This window comes from Petromyzon marinus, chromosome 51 (assembly GCF_048934315.1).
Source record: "Petromyzon marinus isolate PM22_M1 ecotype Great Lakes invasive population chromosome 51, UKy_Petmar_22M1.pri1.0, whole genome shotgun sequence".
Taxonomy (NCBI): domain Eukaryota; kingdom Metazoa; phylum Chordata; class Hyperoartia; order Petromyzontiformes; family Petromyzontidae; genus Petromyzon; species Petromyzon marinus.
In genome coordinates, this window is record NC_133717.1 from 10818645 (window position 1) to 10837604 (window position 18960).

General features: G+C 48.1%; 1 protein-coding gene across 2 annotated transcripts; it reads right to left on the bottom strand.

Moving 5' to 3' along the window:
• Window positions 1-256: 256 nt before the first annotated feature.
• Window positions 257-18669, bottom strand: RARS2 (arginyl-tRNA synthetase 2, mitochondrial). 2 transcript variants are annotated; one of them, XM_032973591.2, is made up of 20 exons: window positions 18198-18669; window positions 15697-15773; window positions 14760-14871; window positions 13878-13964; window positions 12782-12879; window positions 12351-12406; window positions 11786-11869; window positions 11483-11559; window positions 9800-9958; window positions 9196-9302; window positions 8247-8342; window positions 7696-7756; window positions 7483-7559; window positions 6707-6831; window positions 6194-6261; window positions 5972-6081; window positions 5396-5491; window positions 4377-4451; window positions 3682-3745; window positions 257-2783 (listed from the first exon to the last, which is right to left on the bottom strand). In XM_032973591.2, the coding sequence occupies exons 1-20, from the start codon at window positions 18231-18233 to the stop codon at window positions 2697-2699; spliced, it is 1752 nt and encodes a 583-aa protein (XP_032829482.1). In that variant the 5' UTR covers window positions 18234-18669; the 3' UTR covers window positions 257-2696. The 2 variants fall into 2 exon arrangements, with proteins under 2 accessions (XP_032829482.1, XP_032829484.1); XM_032973593.2 differs by lacking the exon at window positions 257-2783 and adding an exon at window positions 2823-3103.
• Window positions 18670-18960: the final 291 nt, after the last annotated feature.

Below are 18960 nucleotides of genomic sequence, written 5' to 3' on the forward strand. Positions count from 1 at the left end.
CTAAAATCCTTAATGAAGCTGCATTGGATGAGAGATCTGAAGCCCGATTTCAATTCGCCTTCCAACTTTTGACATCACAAATTTAACAGACAACGGACACATCACAGCACACCACCGACACAGCGCAACCACTTTACAGACACATCACCGACACATCACAAGCAGATCCCCAGTACGTCACTGATTATAAATTACAGCCACGTCGCAGGAACATCACTGGCAAACCAGACACATCACAGACGCGACATGAGAAATGTTCGTTGTTCAAACTTCAGTTTATTAAACATTGCGAAGTTGTACATCTGTGGGATTTCATGAACGTCAATGTGTTGACGAGCGGTGCAAGTGGTGGCACCGTGTTTCGTCCGCGCACTGCAGCTATGAACCCAGCGACCAATTCTAGATTTGAAGCTTGCGTGACTGCAAGGATTCATACTCTTTGGTTCTATTCGGTAAAGTCACGTAGGTAAAAAATAAAACAAAAATCACGACGTTTCGGCCACAACACAAGCGGCCTTCATCAGGTGAAGGGACCAGACTGTCTCGAGGACAGCGCTGGAGTGAAAAACAGCCACGCTCAGACCGCGACCTTTAAGCTTTGTGAGAGTAATTAAGGTGCCTTGACAAAGGAATTAGCATAAACATTTGCATTTAATAGGCGGACATAGCATGATGAAAGGTAGGGAGGGGGTCGACCTGTGCTAATTCCTTTGTTAAGGCACCTTAATTACTCTCACACAGCTTAAAGGTCGCGGTCTGAGCTTGGCTGTTTCACTCGAGCGCTGTCCTCGAGACAGTCTGGTCCCTTCACCTGATGAAGGCCGCTTGTGTTGTGGCCGAAACGTCGTGATTTTTGTTTTATTTTTTACCTACGTGACTTTACCGAACCCAGCGACCAGTTTGATTCCTGGCCACGGCTTATGTAACTTTCGAGATCGAAACCGGACCTGGGTGGGTGCAGATACTTCCTTCACCGACCTGCATGGATCAGCGTAGTGAAGTATGGTTAAATTACCGACCGTGTGGTAGAGGCTGTACAAGGGGGGTCCTTCTGCCGTCGTAAGTGGCTGCTTTTTGCAAGTGGCCGTGGTCCGCTGCTCCGTGCAGTGATCTCGTCCAATTACAAGGCAACTCGTAACCAAGGCAACAATGGCTCCACCAAATTGTTATTCGTCCCCCCCCCCAATTTTAGTAATAGATTTCCCTCTGGCCCAGCCAAATTGGATGAAAGGACAGACACTTCTGTAACACACGCAGCCAGCTCAGACGGGTATACTCTCCCGAGACGGACAAAAAAGCACACCTCCGTCGTTTGGTTTCCACTGTTGCCTGTTGATCCTATTATTAATTGGTCTGAATATCCTCAGTGTACTCCAAAACCCAGCAAGGAAAACTAGAGGCCAAAATTCGACTTCTAAAACAGGTACATTCACCGTTCGAAAATGTGGATATGGATGTAACATTTGGGAAATTCCATTGCACACATTTCACAAAGGCGATCTGGATTGAATACTACCATCGTTTAGTGTATATTTTCGTCGTTATTTACCTACGAAACAGCCGCAGTGCAGCTAATTTAATCGTGTGCGTGCCGGGGAGTGTAGATTTTAATGATTCCAAAATGTTCTCTCTCAACACCGGTCCATGTGGACAAGCCCTTCAAAGAACACTCTATGAATTTATATTTATTAAAGAACAGACCACGACTATCCACGTAAATTCCAACTACATGGAATTATTATGGAATATAATATACCTTTGCAATGTTCCAATGAAATACAATGCACACATTTCATTACTTAAATTTTTTTAAATTCGATAAAACTCAATGGAATGCTTATGACAAAATCATCATAAAAATATTCAACCTGCATCAGTTCTGACAAGCCTGGTTAGCGGATCAGTAACCACCGGGGCTTGCTACGTGTGGAAGGCGTGTGGCTGCGAGGTGTGACCAGGAGATGGCAGGGCTGAGTGTCACCCACTAATATGCATGGACGTTTTTTGTCTCGGCTCTCCGGCTTCCTCCCACATCAAGAAGCCAAATGCTCATTCATGCTATTGGTTAAACATCCCAATGTTGGATCCTTATGAAAAAGAGTCTTCAGACTTCGTGAGGCTTTTCCTGCTAGATAACTGGCACGATTCTCGTGGAAGATAACGATGTTTGTCTTCCCATGAGCTTTTTCTCCGGGGGGAGTTATTGCAGTGTGTGCAAGCTGTGTTTGTCGTTCTTCTGCTGGCTTCATTGGTCACGCACACGCAGCCAGTCTGGCCAAGAACTTCCCTGACAATTCGTGCGGACGCTCCGATTTGCCCCACTGCACTGAATCCACGGGCAGGATTCCAACTCCTGTAGCCAGAAGTCGGAGTACCTGAGCATCGCCACATTTGTGCCACCGCCTCCCCATTTCTGGACATCTGTGAAACAAAGCTCAATAGCTCATCGAATTCCTCCAGTATAAATAAATATTCTGACTCTGTATCAACATCGTCGACATTGGATCGAGTCGGCTGTTGCAGGTTGCCGCTCCCACGTGGCCCTGTTGCGAACGTAGACACCTCAGTCTCCGCGAGTGATGGTAACCCCCTCCTGCCCCCGCCGTCACTGCGACAATCCCGTCTCCCCGCCCGCCGCCTGGCGATCGTCTTGAAGCTGTAGCCGCCCGGAGCTGCCGCAGAAGCGAACGGCGCCGTCACATGCGGTCGACGGGGACGATGCCCAGCAGCCGCAGTCCACGGGCGAGGACAGAGCGCGTCGCCACAAACAGGTGCAGCCTGGCCTGCGTCCCCCCCCCCCCATGGCGACACGATAACAATGGTTAAGACGAAACGAATTTGTTTATTTTAACCAGGTGTAGGGCCCACCGAGCACTTTTTCAGAAGCGACCTGGCCACAATGTGGCGGGGAAAATGTGGCGGGGAAAATGTGGAGGGAAACACCGGAGGGCCCGGAGGAAATCCACGCGATCACGGGGAGAACACGCAAACTCCAAATATACAGGTGTCAGGGTCGGGATCGAAGCTACACCCTCCTGTATACCAGGCGAGGTAGTTAACATCTTGCCACCGTGGCGCCCCTCTTGCCACAGTAAAGACGAGCCTACCGACAAAGAACAATAAGGGTAGAGGTGTAGCCCTGCAATTGCTTTGCTCATGCCACACTGCTGGCGTGATTGACTCCACTCGCGGGACCTCCAGAGAAGTCATCCCAAGGGGTTATTTGGCTCCCTCTTCCACGCTGGCCGGACGCCTTTAACGAAGTGGGAGCACCCGCGCTTTACCCGCAAACACGTCGGAGGGCCGTGAAGCACAACTGCGAACACCGCTGCAGGAGTGAGTCATGACCATTATGATGACAATGTGCGGGCAAGATCCAGGCTGGTACAGAGCGTGTGGCGTAGGCAGGGCCGGATTAAGGCACGGGGGCTTTAGGGGGCTGCAGCCCAGGGGCCTCCGCTAGCTGGAGGGCCTCCAGAGATTAAGTGAAAAGTTATTTAATTTGTGAATGCTGAATTTTATTTGCTGTTAGTCATGTAAAGAGAAATTTCATTTTTCCTTAACTTTGTTTTCCTTTTGAAAATATTACTGGGGGCCTCACAGTACCTGTAGCCCAGGGGCCTACAACATCGTAATCCGGCCCTGGGCGTAGGGCTGCGTCACGGACTCAGGTTGGCTCACCTGGGCGAGATCGGAGGGCATCCCCTTGACAGGAAGGTTCCGGTGAGCCACCGCTGCCAACCGACTGCCATGGGAAAACACAACGGTGCGCTTATTACACCCGCAAGTACGGTCTACTTTAACGGAGTGTATTGCGTTCTTTAAAGGTGCAGCGACGTATGGTGCAAAATAATTTTAACATACATTCGTACAACTGTGCAATGTGGACTATGCTGTAGATATGCCCTTAATATTCGTGCAGCCACCAGAGCTTATTTCAGTCGGGATTGCCCCCTGAACGAATTGCCCATCTGGTGGGGACCTCTAAACAAATTGTCATCCTTAATAAACAACAGCCCCTCCTCTTCTCAGTCCACCTGGCTGGGGGCCTCACCACACCATTTGGCTTGTGGGGGATTGAGTATACTTCGCCAGGCTTTGTAAAGGCAGGGTCAAAGACCCGGGGGAATAGAAGTATATTAGCCTTTATATAATACGAATATAAATAAGCATATAATTGACATCCGACAAAATCGATTGTTACACAAACAATTCGATGCATACGAGTACAAGAATCGGATGACATCGAATGATACGATTCGGCTGCCGCTGCCAACGACGTAGGGCTCGTTTTTACTCAACGCTCCGCATTATTGGCACACCCAGGTGTAAAGAGAGCAGAGCCGGCGACCGGGCGACCTGTGGACTTGCATCACCTGAGCGTGAAGAGGAACTGCACCAGCGGTCGAGGCTGCAGCTCGCACGCCGCCTCCTCCACCGCCTCGTCGTAGCTGCGGCCGCCCCGCGCACAGACACGCGCGGTCGTGAGCAACATCCGATGTCATTGTTGCCGAAAATTATTTGTCAAAAAATAAGTTTCTTATTCTGATCACCGATGACCGAGCGGTCCCCCCGCACGTCCGATTAGCACGGTTGGCTACGTACGGTGCGAAATAAGTTCTACATACATACACGAATTGAAGGACTCCATGAAATCCACGAAGGCTTGACTAAAGCACCACAGGTTGTCGTCGAGCAGACCAAGGGCCATGAGTGATGCTGCTGATGCCAATGACAGCCTCTTCTGATATTTTCAAGGCATGCCTTGACATTCCTTTTTTTCTGTTGCTTTTGGTTCTCTCTCCACATTTGTTACTGCTCCCAAACGTCTCTCTCTTATCCGTTGAGCTCGGACTACTTCTCGTGTGGCCATAATACTGCCGCTTAATTGTTCAGGGCTTCGTGATTTTTTTTGAAAGGCACTTTGTAAAACGAATTCATGAACTTATTATGACTAAGCTAAACAATGCTGACAATGGTGAGGTTACCACGAAGCCTCGGTTGAAGATATTTCCAATGGCAACTCTCAGCTGGCACCGCGTAGGGACCTGCGTTTCTGTGCGTGTGTTTCCGCGCATGTGTCTGTGCGCGTATACGTGTCGGCCAGTCGTCTCAGTCAGTCGACCCATGGCATCTGGATCTGCCGCGTGCACTTCACGTGGCCTTAACGTGCACATAGCCTGGCACAAGCGCCGTGGTGATGTCACCGCCACTTAGTGGCGAATGGCAGTTGTTGTACGTGTCCATGTGTGTGTCCGTGCATGCGTGTGTCCATGCGCGTATCAGTGTGTGCGCGTCCATGCGTGTGTGGTGTGTGTCTGTGCGTGCGCGTCTGTGCATAGGCGTGCTTGTGTCTCAGTGCGTGCATGTCCATGTCTGTGCATGCTCAAGCTACCGCATCAGGTGCTGCACCAGCGCTGGCGCGGGGCTCTCTTGCAGGTGGCTTGGACTGAACTCCTTTCCCAGCGCCACCCCACAGCTCCTCTCCAGACTACAGTCAATGAACAACAGTGGCACCCGTGCAAATGACCATGTGTTCGTTTGCATCAGCCCTTTAACTTGGTAGGAATTGGACGAGGTTTTCTCTATAAACAATTCCCCCTCCCCATCCGTAGGAATGTGGAATTTCCACCAATGGTTCAAGGCTGTAAACATGAGATGAGCACCGCCCCCATGCTCATTTCAGCCAAAAACCACTTTGGCTGGCCTGCCAGTCGACTCTGGGGGTACCCACACTTTACCCCACCACACACGGCCTGCCGATCGAATAACAGATGTACCTATTTATAACGCCGGGTGAAGAGAGGCTGGGGCATTTAAGAACCTTGCCCATTCTTTCAACTGACACACCGCGAGATCGTATCGCATGTCGCATATTAATCGAGGAATCCAGCACGATCTGTGCAAGTAGCGTAACGCAAGGGGCATGTCGCACAAATCCGCGGAAGCATGTGCTACGATAGTCACCCACCTGCAGAGACGCGCGTGTGTGTACTGCAGGAAGACACCCGTGTCGCCTCGGCTCTGCAGTACTCGGGCCCAGTCGAACTTGTAGCCTTTTTTGAGGTCACCCTGGAAGTCCTGACCAACGCAATGAGGCGAGCGGGGCTTCAGGTTGGAGCACGAGCGGTGGGTGTGTGTGTCTGTGCAGTGGCCAATGCAACGCAGCAGATGGAATTGTGTAGGAGGGCACCTGAATAATGATGGCGGCAATGCCGAGCTTCTCTGCCGTGCCCTCTGGGTCATCCAGCTCCTTGGTGGCTGCGAAGAATCAAATCAGAAACGTGGCCACTGCTTCGGCGAAGCTCGGTTCGAAAGGTCACGTAGCGTGGGCACGAGTGTTGTCAATGGCAGGGCAGCTCTTGAGATTTTAAAAAAACGTCAGTTAGGCTGTCATAAGGGGTTTACTCTTTATTGCAGTTGCCCGAGTACAGGCCTGAAGGCATATGATGCATTACCCCTTTCCCATGGGCATCGGAGCCGAGCCAGTGTGGGGCCCTAACAGTGTAGGTGTTTTTTTTCCACTGGCTATTTTGCCATAAAATGTAAAATTGGCCAGTAACTCAAGTATCATGTGATTTTTACAATGCTACCGTATTGCCTGTTTCCCCGCAACACGGGGGAAATTGCCTGGTTCCCCGGAACACAGCGGGGGGTTGGGGGGGGGTTCAACAAGACGTGTACGGTCTGCCTGCGCGGCACTCACTGGACGTGGAGTCCATGTTCTGCCTCATCCTGGCCTGGGCCTCGTCCAGCACGTCCTCAAGGAAGACGACGTCGCCCCTCCGCGTCTTCATGCCCTGCACCAGGCCAAAGCCCACGTGAACGCACCTGGTGGAGGCAGCCGCATTGTGATCAACATTCTACTTTTGTGTACAGTGGCAATACGTTCAGGAACTCAATGCCATCGTCGAGGTCTGCTAGCCACGAGAGGGCTTCAGGAAAGATTTTGTGTGCGTAGTTTTGCCGTCCCTCCATTGAAGGAGCGCAGGCTACAGTGGCTTACTTATATGGTCCATAGTCTGGGTTGCATGGCCGTAGTCATTATGTGGCTTATCTTTAAATGTCTATTTGTGAAGATAAGTGCAGCGGCTGGCTGACAGCCATTGATAATCCACTGCTGGATGAAGGCATTCCCCAATACCACCTCAAATTGTAAAATGGTCGTTGGTCCTGCTTTGGTGGCCAGGTGGCTCAGAGTACAGAGCATTGAGGTGGCATCGCCGAGTTCCTAGGTTTGAATAAAGGCTGCCACCAGTGATTAAACTGGGTTCTCAAGTACAGTGAGTTGATGATCTCAGCCAGCTCACCAATGACTACACAAAATTAAAACACCACATTTAATTTTACTGTCTCGCTCTCTGCAGCAGTGAAGGTAAAAAAGTGGTGCCCCCTGCCATGTAGACCAGAGGTCGCTTGCAGGCACCCCAAATTTGAGAAAATTTGCAATGTCCCCAAACTGTGCTGTTAAAAGTTCCCTACCGATCCGTCCAGCCATTTCCCATGAGCCTCAGGGTCTCGAACACCTGGCGGAAGTGTCCCTCCTGCCCTTTGTCCGTCTGCACGAGACACGAGCGGGCAGACACAGCGTAGAAATTAGCTCGGTCCCCCGAGGCACCGACGTTTATAGCCGAGCGCACAAACACCTGCACAAGAGTGGGCAAGGGAGCACGAGGGGGAGGCGAGTCCACTCACCACGTAGACCATTTTGTCGAAGCAATAGCGATCCATGCGGTCAACAGCAGCCGCTATGTCCCTGTGTTGGTTAGAATGAGCACACAACACAAAGCAGACACGTATGCCTCTCAACGCTCAACGCTTGCGCACTGCTCAAGCGTCCTGTACCACAGGGGTGTGTGCAACCTTTCCCTTACTGACTGCCTGTACCGTGTTTGCCCTGTATGATTTTTTTATTACTGGTTGATAGTGTTCACTGCAGAATACAACTCTTCGTAAGGTCTGTGGGTGTTGCCAGCCGTACAAAAAAAAATGTTTCTCACACATATAATTTAATTTATATATCAAATGCCTAAGAATCAATATTGATCAATGAATGAATGCATTAATGGTGTTGCTCCAGACTGTGTCTCTATATTACAAGCTGGTGTCACTACAGGCTGTCTCTTATATATCGTTTTATAAAATAAGCCGTACGTCTCTGTAGGGTACAGAACACCACTTCGCACGACATTCCCACTGCCCCACCGTCTCACCATCCCACCGCCCCACCGCCCTGCTCCACACACCTGGTCAGGTAGAGGGAGGAGCCGTCGCTTCGCGTGAGCGTGGCGAGTGAGGTCATGTCACGTCCCGGCGACAGATCCACCACCCCCGTGCCCTGCCTGGTGACACACACGGATACTCACGCATTCCTCCTTGGTGCAACTCGACAACATCGATGCCGAGTCACTTTAACTTTTCATCCCCTGCGCAACCGAGCCACAGTTGGGCTAGGCCAAGCAGCCCAACACAGCTCAGGAAGCGCCAGGGCTGTACATGCGATCAACGAGTCCATACGCATGTAGACGACGCGATGATGCCGTCGCCTCGTTAGTCGACCGACATCACACGCAATGAGCGAGCCAATGCGGTGACGCTCTGTGCTGCACTGACGTCGCATTAGCCTGGCCTATGGCCCTGCTTGACCACGGTCTTGTCAGCCTAACATAACATATCATGGCTCTGTCACAGCAAACAGCCAGTGGAAAACCATCCGTACCGTGAGGGCCCTGTGTTTGCTCGGCTCGGATGTGCGAGTGGAAAAGGGGTATAAACCTTTAGGAGCGAGGGCCACTCTGTGTGTGTGTGTGTACTGACATAAAAAATGAAATCTTTGCTTTTTCTGTGCTGTTGTCTCACCTATGATAGCCGACACGGCACAATAAGGGGTGGGAGGCCAGCACCACGCCCGGCTGCCTTTGCCTTCCCAGTGGCGATCTTTACGTACCGTTCCAGGCACTCAATTGAGGCTGAGTCGACTAGGGGAGGCCCAGGACCGGTTCAGATAATCGTCACTGGTGTTGACCATGAGCGGGAATCAAACCCGGGTCGCCGGGTTCGTAGCGCAGCACGCTAACCTCTAAGCCACTGCCCCACCCTAACCATAACCCTTCATAGGTGCTCGCTAACAGCACTTGCTCCTACAGCCTATTTTAAGGCTATACGGGGGGATATTTGTATTTGCTGCCGTCTTACTCGGTTGTTGTGAAGAGGCCCAGTTCCTTCAGCCGTGACACCACGTCCTGGGCCTTGTCCCTGTAGAGGGACTCGCCTGAGTACTCGTCAAACCGCACTGCCAGCCGCTTGGGGAGGGGCATTGAGAGCAAGACGACAAAAACACGGGAACGTTCACACGAGAGCTTGTCTGGAAAATGACAAGCATGACAAATAAAAACTTTCTTCAAGATAAAAAAAGCCATTGCAATGTCATAAAAACTTGAGTGATATTTTGAAATTGTCATGGCCTGTTTTTGTCAAACTTTCCTATTTTTGTCAAACTATGCCTCTGAATGAAGTGGGATTAGTGGAACATGGCTCAATTTTCTTTGTTCCGTCAATGCAAGCATGATAGCCGCATGCAGCAAAGGGATTCTTGGCCTGTCCCATTCAAGTATTTGAGCGTTTTCCCCCTAATATTTACAATTTTGTAAAGAACAAAGTGGTCACATCGCCCCAGTGCAGGGCCCTTCTAAAAACACAGCCTTGACACTCAGCAAGGCCATTTCTACGTTGAGGACACGACTGCCTACCCAATCTGCCTCACTCTGATATGATCCTCTTGCGTGGTGCGGGTCAATACCTGGTACGTCATGCTGTAATTCTCCACGCTGAGCGCACGGAATTTCCGCCACAGAGACAGAGCCTCGTCTCCGCCGTCCTCCAGGCTCCGCAAGAAGATTCGCGCTTCCTGTTCCAGCGCCGGATCGTCCTTGGCTGCGCGGTTCGCTTGCACATACACCTGGCAGGGCGAGGCATTTAAGACAACAGTCATCAATTCAGCGTCCTTTCATGCAATGTAAAACACGAGACAAAACTAAATTATTTATTATTTTGCCAGTTAAGACCGACTGAGCTACAGTGAGGGAAAAAAGTATTTGATCCCCTGCTAATTTTGTACGTTCGCCCACTGACAAAGAAATGATCAGTCTATAATTTTAATGGTAGGTTTATTTGAACAGTGAGAGACAGAATAACAACAAAATCCAGAAAAACGCATGTCAAAAATGTTATACATTTATTTGCATTTTAATGAGGGAAATAAGTATTTGACCCCCTTTCAATCAGAAAGATTTCTGGCTCCCAGGTGTCTTTTATACAGGTAACGAGCTGAGATTACGAGCCAGAAATCTGATTGAGAGGGGATCAAATACTTACTTCCCTCATTAAAATGCAAATCATTTTATTAAATTTTTGACATGCGTTTTTCTGGATTTTTGTTGTTGTTAGTCTGTATCTCACTGTTCAAATAAACCTACCATTAAAATTATAGACTGATCATTTCATTGTCAGTGGGCAAACGTACAAAATCAGCAGGGGATCAAATACTTTTTTCCCTCACTGTACGTAGCTCTTTTTCAGAAGGGACACGGCCACAAATTATCGCTCAACAAAGTGGCTTATTGTGTGTAAATTTACAGCAACTGAATATACTCTAAACACATGTTTCTTAATGTGGAGGGAAAAACTGCAGAATCTAGAGAATAATCCACGCGACCACGGGGAGAGACACGCAAACTCCAAATATACAGGTGTCAGGGTTCGGAATCGAACTCACGACCTGTATACCAGGCGAAATGGTTAACATCTCGAGATGCCCTGGAGTGTTGCACATAGATTGTGGCATCCTAGACCAGAGGTGGGGAGCCCTTTGCTTAAAGTGCTTAACTAGGCTTTGGCGAGCCATGCCTTTAAACACGCATGAGCGTTATTCAATTAAAGAAGCTTAACCGCACCAATGCGATGCCTGTAGCTGCTTTCTTCGCACCAGCACATTCGTGTCAGGCTGCAGTTCTGAAGTAAACAAGCGGCTGAGATTCGTTTGTGGGCCATTTCGTGGGCTTTATGAATTTGGAGCAGCTTTCGCTATTGGAAGTTTCAATAAACTTCGCACCTCAGATTAGCACGGTTGGCTCCGTAAGGTGCGAAAGAAGTTCAACATAAATACGTAAAAGTATGGCCCGCAGGAGGTAGATTCCCCAGTCCTCTACTAGATCATTCAAGATTTATTCATGAGCCAATAAGGATTCATTAGTGACGATTATAAGCTCAGGACTGCAGTAGTGTCAGCAACCATGAGATAATGATGGTGATTTTACCACCGACCTCAAATGAGATACGTTAACCTTTATCAAACTCAGCTGCTCCCTTTATAACGTGCCTGCATTGTTTTATTGCATTGCCCTGTCTGCTGGTCACCTTGACTATAAAGCACATCTCGAGTCATTATGATGATAAGGTGAAGGTGTCTGGTGAAGTCTTTCACCTCAAACAGGTGCTGAATAGGGTTCCTCTCCAGGTGTTCTGTGGAGCCGAAACGCTGAAACCCAGCTCCCAGCATGCCTGGCCAATTGTTGAAATAATACAGAAAACAAATTAGGCCTAGATGTTATTTTTTAACTTGCGTGCATTTGAAAGAAAACAATACTCCCCTCAATAGAAAGAAGATACGGAGACTTTCGCAATGTCATTGTGTACATGCAACAGGCCTTTTGTCAAGCCATTGCAGGATGAGGGCAATCCTTCATGCATCGTGTCATGAAAAATAATATCGAGAGAGCGAACCTACCGAACTGCATGCCCCAGTCACCAAGGTAGTTCATACGAATTACATCGTGCCGCAGGAAGTCATGCAGGTTCGCAAGGAAGTTTCCTGTGGGGAGAGACGTATGTGTGTAGAACTTATTTCGCTCCGTACGTAGCCAACCGTCCTATTCGGAGGCGCGGGGAGAAGGACAACAAACTAAACCCAAAAAGCATTTATAAAGACATGAGTTTTAAATTTAGATATAAAAGTGCATAGTTCCAGTGGCTTCCTAATATCAGAAGGGAGAGCATTCCAAACGGCCTCAGAAGCGAATCTGAAAGCGCCCGATGCAGTGATCGTCTTTGTTCGACGGTTAGCCAGAAGCCACTGCAAGGACGACCGGAGTTCGCGTGATGGTTTATATTCGTTGAAGAGATCAGCAAGATGTGAGCACATGGACGGAGCGTTGCATCATCGATGTAACGACACGCGTCGCCCGTCCCTCCCCCCCCCACCACAGTGCATGAGAGTTTACAATGGCAACAGCAGCACAGAGATGAAGCATAAATCACACGTTCATCAGTTAACATTCGGTGCAGGTGCTTACCAATGATGGTGGACCGCAAGTGCCCAGCGTGGAACTTCTTAGCGATGTTAGGCGAGCTGCAGATAAAAACATCCGAACGCATTCCATTTAGAGACCCTGAATTAAAAGTAAGTTTGCACGCTGGGCTTGCAATGCAGAAGTCGCACGGCAGTTAAAAAATGCCCCCATCTGTCCACCCTACAGTATAAATGGGCACATCACAGTTAGTCTATCATTGGAAAATCGTGCGTGGTGGAGTAAGCTGTGGGTATTCCCACGTCTTCCAAGATGTTTGGCCACCAGGAAGAGTAGGCCCAATACCCTATGGAGGGGCTCTGTAGAGCTTCCCTCTAGTGCAGGCCCTTCCACCAGCAGTAACGTGAACAAGTAATTGCAGGACTGCACCTTTTACCATCAACCTTACTGACGTCAGGAGCAGTGAAATTTCTCACCTATACTCGATTATTATTCTTTCCCTGGAGAGGCCAGAGAACAGCTCGCTTGTGGCTCCGAAACACTCTCCATCCTCCTCCACTCTGCGCAGCACAGTCTGGTGAACAGGATCGGCGATGCAATAGAGCGTAAACAGGGGGCAAGGGAATGACTCTAAGGACGTACGTTGAACTTCTTTCGCACCGTACGTGGCCAATCGTTCTACTCGGTTGGCTCCTGTCTACATTTTAACCAATGCCTCGCGACTGATAGGATGTGTGAATTGTGTGTAAAATATCATGAGACCTCCTTTGCCAGTACCAAAATATGGGAATAGGTCTTCCCCTTTTTTCTGGCAATAAAACAGGTGTTAAGATGTTAAAACACCAAACTGAAACCTTTGACAAGGAATCATGTCTGCATTAACCACAATACTTGTGGTCAGAATGCAAACAAAAAACACTCTGATAATATATGCATTGTCTTTGAAACTGATTGGTCCACACCAGAGACAGCTTACTTTTGAGCCTCATCTCAAACGGTGTTAGACCAGAGGAAGCCAAAAGGCATACAGCACAAAGACAATGAACTATCAGAGTATGATGTAGTTGCTCACCCCGAGCTCTCATTACTCTGATAGTGCAATGTCTTTGTGCTGTATGCCTTTTGGTGTCCTCTGGTCTAACACCGTTTGGAACGAGGCTCAAAAGAAAGCTGTCTCTGGTGTGGACCAATCAGTTTCAAAGACAATGTATATATTATCAGAGTATGTTTTTTTTGCATTCTGACCACAAGTATTGTGGTTAATGCCGACATTGATTCCTTGTAAAAGGTTTCAGTTTGGTGTTTTAACATCTCAACACCTGTTTTGTTGCCAGAAAAAAGGGGAAAACCTATTCTCATATGTATGTAAAATAATCAAACACATTAATAAATTATCTATATTTTGATACTGACAAGAAAGGTCCCGTATAGGAGTGAGATGGATTGTGGAATATCTCAGGATCATGACGGATGGTGATGCCATGGGGAGGCCTGTGGTGGAAAAACCATGGCCCATGATGACGATGATCATCATCAAGAGGCGTAGAAGCGTGGAGGTTGGGGTGCCCTCACCGACGTCAGCAGGGCGCTATCCACGGTAAACCCAAGCAGGCCTTGTCTCTGTACTCCCACCGCCGACACCACCGAGTCGCATGGCACCTGCAGGGAGAGTTCATCAGTGCACGCACTAGCCCTACACGTGGACACATTATCATTATGTTTTGCGGCTTCCTAAAGTCTATTTGTTTTTTTACATTTGGAGCAATTTTCTCCATGGCCTCTACTTGTAAAAATTAAGTCACTTTCCTTTTCAGAATTTACAATATTTTTTGTAGACTTAAAATGTTGAAGTGCAATAATTCACCTTTACTTCGCCTTATTCGATGTTTTATTAAACTATTTTAAAAAATAATCTAAAACTGTGAAATTTACTGTTTTTAAACGTTTGGTGCGCTTAAAATGTCTTGTTGCCCTTGCAAAAGAGAAAATGTTTCATGTGCCTCAACGTAAGAAGGGAATCATCCCAAATAAAATGCGGTAACAACCCTAAAACACTTTCGGAGAGTTACACACAACAAACACAAAAACCTTAAAATAATTTCCTATTTTGGCGATACATGCAATGCATCATGCTTGCAAGAACAAAATGCTACAAATACGCCAAACAACACAGAAATTATAACACAAACAAGACAGTAGAAACGAAAAGATTTTCGAATCGAATCGCGACTCCGTAATTGTGACAATTTGTGGACTCTGCAGGATTAGGTGCCACATTAAACGACTCTGTATAAAAGTGTGTTGTTAATTACTCGTTGACAAAGCCTCAAACGCAGTGTCCATTTATCAGCCCCGGCAAATGCGCGCGAGTGGGATATGAGCCTCGTCGTGTGCGGACAGAAATAAGGGGGGGGGGGGGGTGGGGGGCGGGCCGGGTATGGTCGTACACAGCACCTTGCGTGCCAAACTCCGCGCCTCGGCGTCCACGTCGAAGACCGGACCGAGGAGGCCCCCGTCCGCCAGCGCCCGCACGGACACTTGGAAATGAGCGAGGGCCCCGGACAAACTGCGGGCACGGAGGAGTCGAGGCTGAGTGACACGAGGCACAGCACGGAAACCAGAGCTAGGCTGGGGGTGGGGGGGGGGGGATTGAAATGGAAAAAATATTGCTCGCAATTGCTCACCACCCCTTTGTCAATCCACTGCGGAATGAAGGTTTCCAGTACAGGAATGTAGGAATTCCACTTGGTGGGAAGACAGTGGCTTTTTAATTCAAAGGGGCACCACAACACTACTAGTTCTCTTGTCAATGCCCGGAGTTACAGTTATGCACACGTACAGACATTTTATCAATCCATCGCTAGATGAGAGCGTCTCTACGCGATGCGGGTCATGGGGTTGTTTGACCATATTTCACCATCCTTTTTAGTATGAGTTGGTGTAGGGTGGCCTAAATACCGGTTCAGATATCACTCGCCATGGACGTTAACTGTGGCCGGGCATCAAACTCAGTGCAGTGCACAGACCGGGTGCCACTTCTACCCTCTCTCTCCGTAATACACAAAGGGCAACACGCAGTGTCGGATTATCCTAGTAGCAAAAGTATCAAATGCTACAGTCCCCGCACTTTCAATGGCCCCGCGCTAAATGTTTTCAAGCTATCAATTCCGGTTCGGTGATTCTGCACTTGCTCTATTACGATAGCACTATACCGCCTTCAACTTTTATGAATGACTGGGTGTTTAAGGTTAGCGATTTGTCGTATTATCTGACTGTATAGCATTTAAAAAAATACAATTACTTTACTATGCAAGTAAAAAAAATGTTTTAACGTTTCTATTTAGGGCCCCTTAATAGCATATGCTACAGGCCCAGCACTGCCAACACGTACTCCTCTTGCTTGGTGACTGGAACCACTCGCACCAGCGGAACCAGTGCCTCTTCATCTGCGGCCAGCACTCGCGAAAGCTGCGTGCAAAGAGACAACGCAATACGAGACTTGTTGTCAGCGAACACTGCCAAGTCTCCAAAACCACCTTCTCGTCGCAACCCACTGCTACCGGGTGACGGCTGCACGCTGGTTCAGCGTGGGTCGAGAAGACGTGGTGGGAGCAATCGGCGCACAAAACCAATCTAATTGTTCCGCACTGGCCTCGAATGCCCAACCACGCCAGCCCCGCCGGCAATCAATAAGAAATTTAATAAACGCCACTTTTTTCAAATTTTCTTGCTGTGGTTTTCACACCTGACGACGATTGCTTGTGTTGCAGTCGAAACGTCGCGATAATTTTGTTTTATATTTTTATCATTTTATTGTTTCCCTTCTACGTGGCGACTTTACCGAAAGAACCAAGATTATAATGGGCACCCTGTTTGTGCGCGGCGGTCACCATCAGTGTCGCCAACGTAGCCAGGCTCAAACAACGCCTGCTTAGCTTCTGAAGTTTGGGGGCGCATTCCGGGTGATTTTGGTCATTGGTAACCTTCCCAATGTTATGTTTAAGCATTACATTGCGTTTCCCCGCACCTCCGATCAACACGGTCGGCTACGTACGGTGCAAGAGAAATTGAACGAACATGGATAAACCCACATGGATTGTGGCCGAAATCTCTTGAAGCTGAGCAGGGTTGAGAAGCCCATTCACCAAGGGGTTGTCAGAGACCTGCAGTAAACTATACTCTCTGGTTCTTTCGGTAAAGTCACGTAGGTATAAAATAAATCACCTGATGACGGACGCTTGTGTTGCGCCCGAAACGTCGTGATTTATTTTTTATTTTTTACCTACGTATGTATTCTTGCAGTCACACGAAAGCTTCAAATCAAGACTGCAGTAAACTACTTTGCGGGGAGCGGTTCGGGCGCTGCGCTACGAACCCGGGCCAGCCGAGTTCGATTGCCCGCTCACGGCCAACACCGGTGACCATAATCTGAACCGGTCTTGGGCATCCCCTAGGTCGACTCGGAGGAAGAGCCTTTGCTATTGATGCCCCCAGGGTCTGGAATGCTATTGCCAATAAACTGCAACTTGAATCACTACCTATGAGATCTTCACTCAAAACTGCTCTAGAGGAGTTGTACACCCCTAGCTGCCACTGCTATTCAGTGGCCTAAAATAAAATGTTTCGCTCCGGATGACCGCTGTAAAGTATTATCTGTATTTTGATTTAGTGTGCTGATCTTAAAGGTGCATTGAAAAATTTGATACTCCGACCGATGCTTCTGTTGTTTGTGGAGTGACATGCAGCCAGCTGTGGCTCTAGGGTTTGGTGTTACATGTTATTTATGTAGTTTATTGTTAAAAATTTGGTCACAGTTCCTATGATCACTGTTACATTGCATTTATGGCTTTATTTTGGCAATTTCTAAAAGTTTTTTGGTTTGCCCATGTTTTTGTTTATTGTAGTACGGAGTTAGACTGATGGCCTTAATCTAAGTTTTCTTGTTGTTGTTGACTTGCATCCCACTGGGATTTTTGCACACAGCGTTGGTGTACGGTGCTATTTCAGGAATATTTTGATGTTTTTTTCCTGGATTTTCTGTTTGCACACGCACAAAGTTCACTTTAAGTTGTTTTCTTGTTCATGTTTCAGTTTTTTTGTTTGTTGCGGTTGCACCCGATTCAAGAGCCGAATGGCTCACAGGGCTATACCAAAATAAATGAAACTATGAAAACTATGACTCATTCTCAAACGAGTGCGATGCGGAAACGTGGCCGTCACTCAGAACAAAGGCGGCCGGGCGTGGTGCTGCCGTACGGGGCCCTTCATAGGTGCTCGTCGTTTACAGCGATTGCCACCAACAGTTTGGTGAAGTCTACGTGGGGATTCTAGATTTAAAGCTTTCGTGACTGCAAGGATCCATACTCTTTGGATCTATTGGGTAAAGTCACGTAGGTAAAAAATAAAATAACAAAAAGCACGACGTTTCGGCCACAACACAAGCGGCCTTCATCAGGTGAAGGGACGAGACTGTCTGGAGGACAGCGCTGGAGTGATCACACAGCTTAAAGGTCGTGATCTGAGCGTGGCTTTTTTCACTCCAGCGCTGTCCTCCAGACAGTCTCGTCCCTTCACCTGATGAAGGCCGCTTGTGTTGTGGCCGAAACGTCGTGATTTTTGTTATTTTATTTTTTACCTACGTGGGGATCTTTATCTTTGTACAGTACTACTTTGTGGGTACTATATTCGCTGTCCGCCTTTACCAACCGGTTAGTGACCACCGTGAAGTATGCCGCAGTTAAATAACTCGCACGGCGTGAGCAGCCCCTCACATGGCAGTCGGCTGACAATCAAAGGCTTTATGTGTACACGAGTCAACACATGGGTTGTGCAGCCGTGCGTGCGCTGTGTTACTATGTAACGCGGTTAATGTCATGTCAGCAAAGCTCCCACCTGGCGAGCCACTGCCCTGCGGAACGCGCACGCCATGTCGGGGGTGGGTGGAGGTTGCCGGGCTTTTAAGTTAACCGCGGCGACGTTAATTGGCGAAGATGTTTCGACATTGAGGCGGCCCCAGAGGACACACTGCGCCTCGCGTGTTTCCTGCAGCACACACACACACAACACAGCGAGTGGCCAACCCACGTGTTTATTACAGTGGGCCCGTATCGATTCCCTTGTCGATTCCTCGCAAACCGATTCATCCGTAGCGGTTGCTGGAATCGATTTTTGCACCTAATTAAACCGTCGTCGATGATATTCTTAGCTGTTTCGGTAAAGTCACGTTGAAGGGAAACAATAAAGTAATAAAATATATATAAAACAATACAAATTCTCACGACGTTTCGACCATAACACAAAACGGTCGTCATCAGGTGTGAAAAATCGTCATCATCGATGATGTTTACGAACCACTCTGAAAGCCACGTTGAAGAGAAACAACAAAATAACAAAATATATATAAAACAATAAAAAATTCTCTTTACCAGAAAAAACTAAGAATATGAATTACTGCAGTCACGAAAGCTTTAAATCAAAATTCACTCTGAAAGCGTGTTTCGCGCCGTTCCCGCATGATAATGACGTCACGAGTCAGTTTTTTTTCCAATCAATTAATTTTGGTCGAGATAATTTGTTCGTGAAACACTGTGCAGCGATTCTGTATTCGTGCGTATAGAAAAAAAAGTGGGCAACGAAATTTATTCGATTTTGGAAT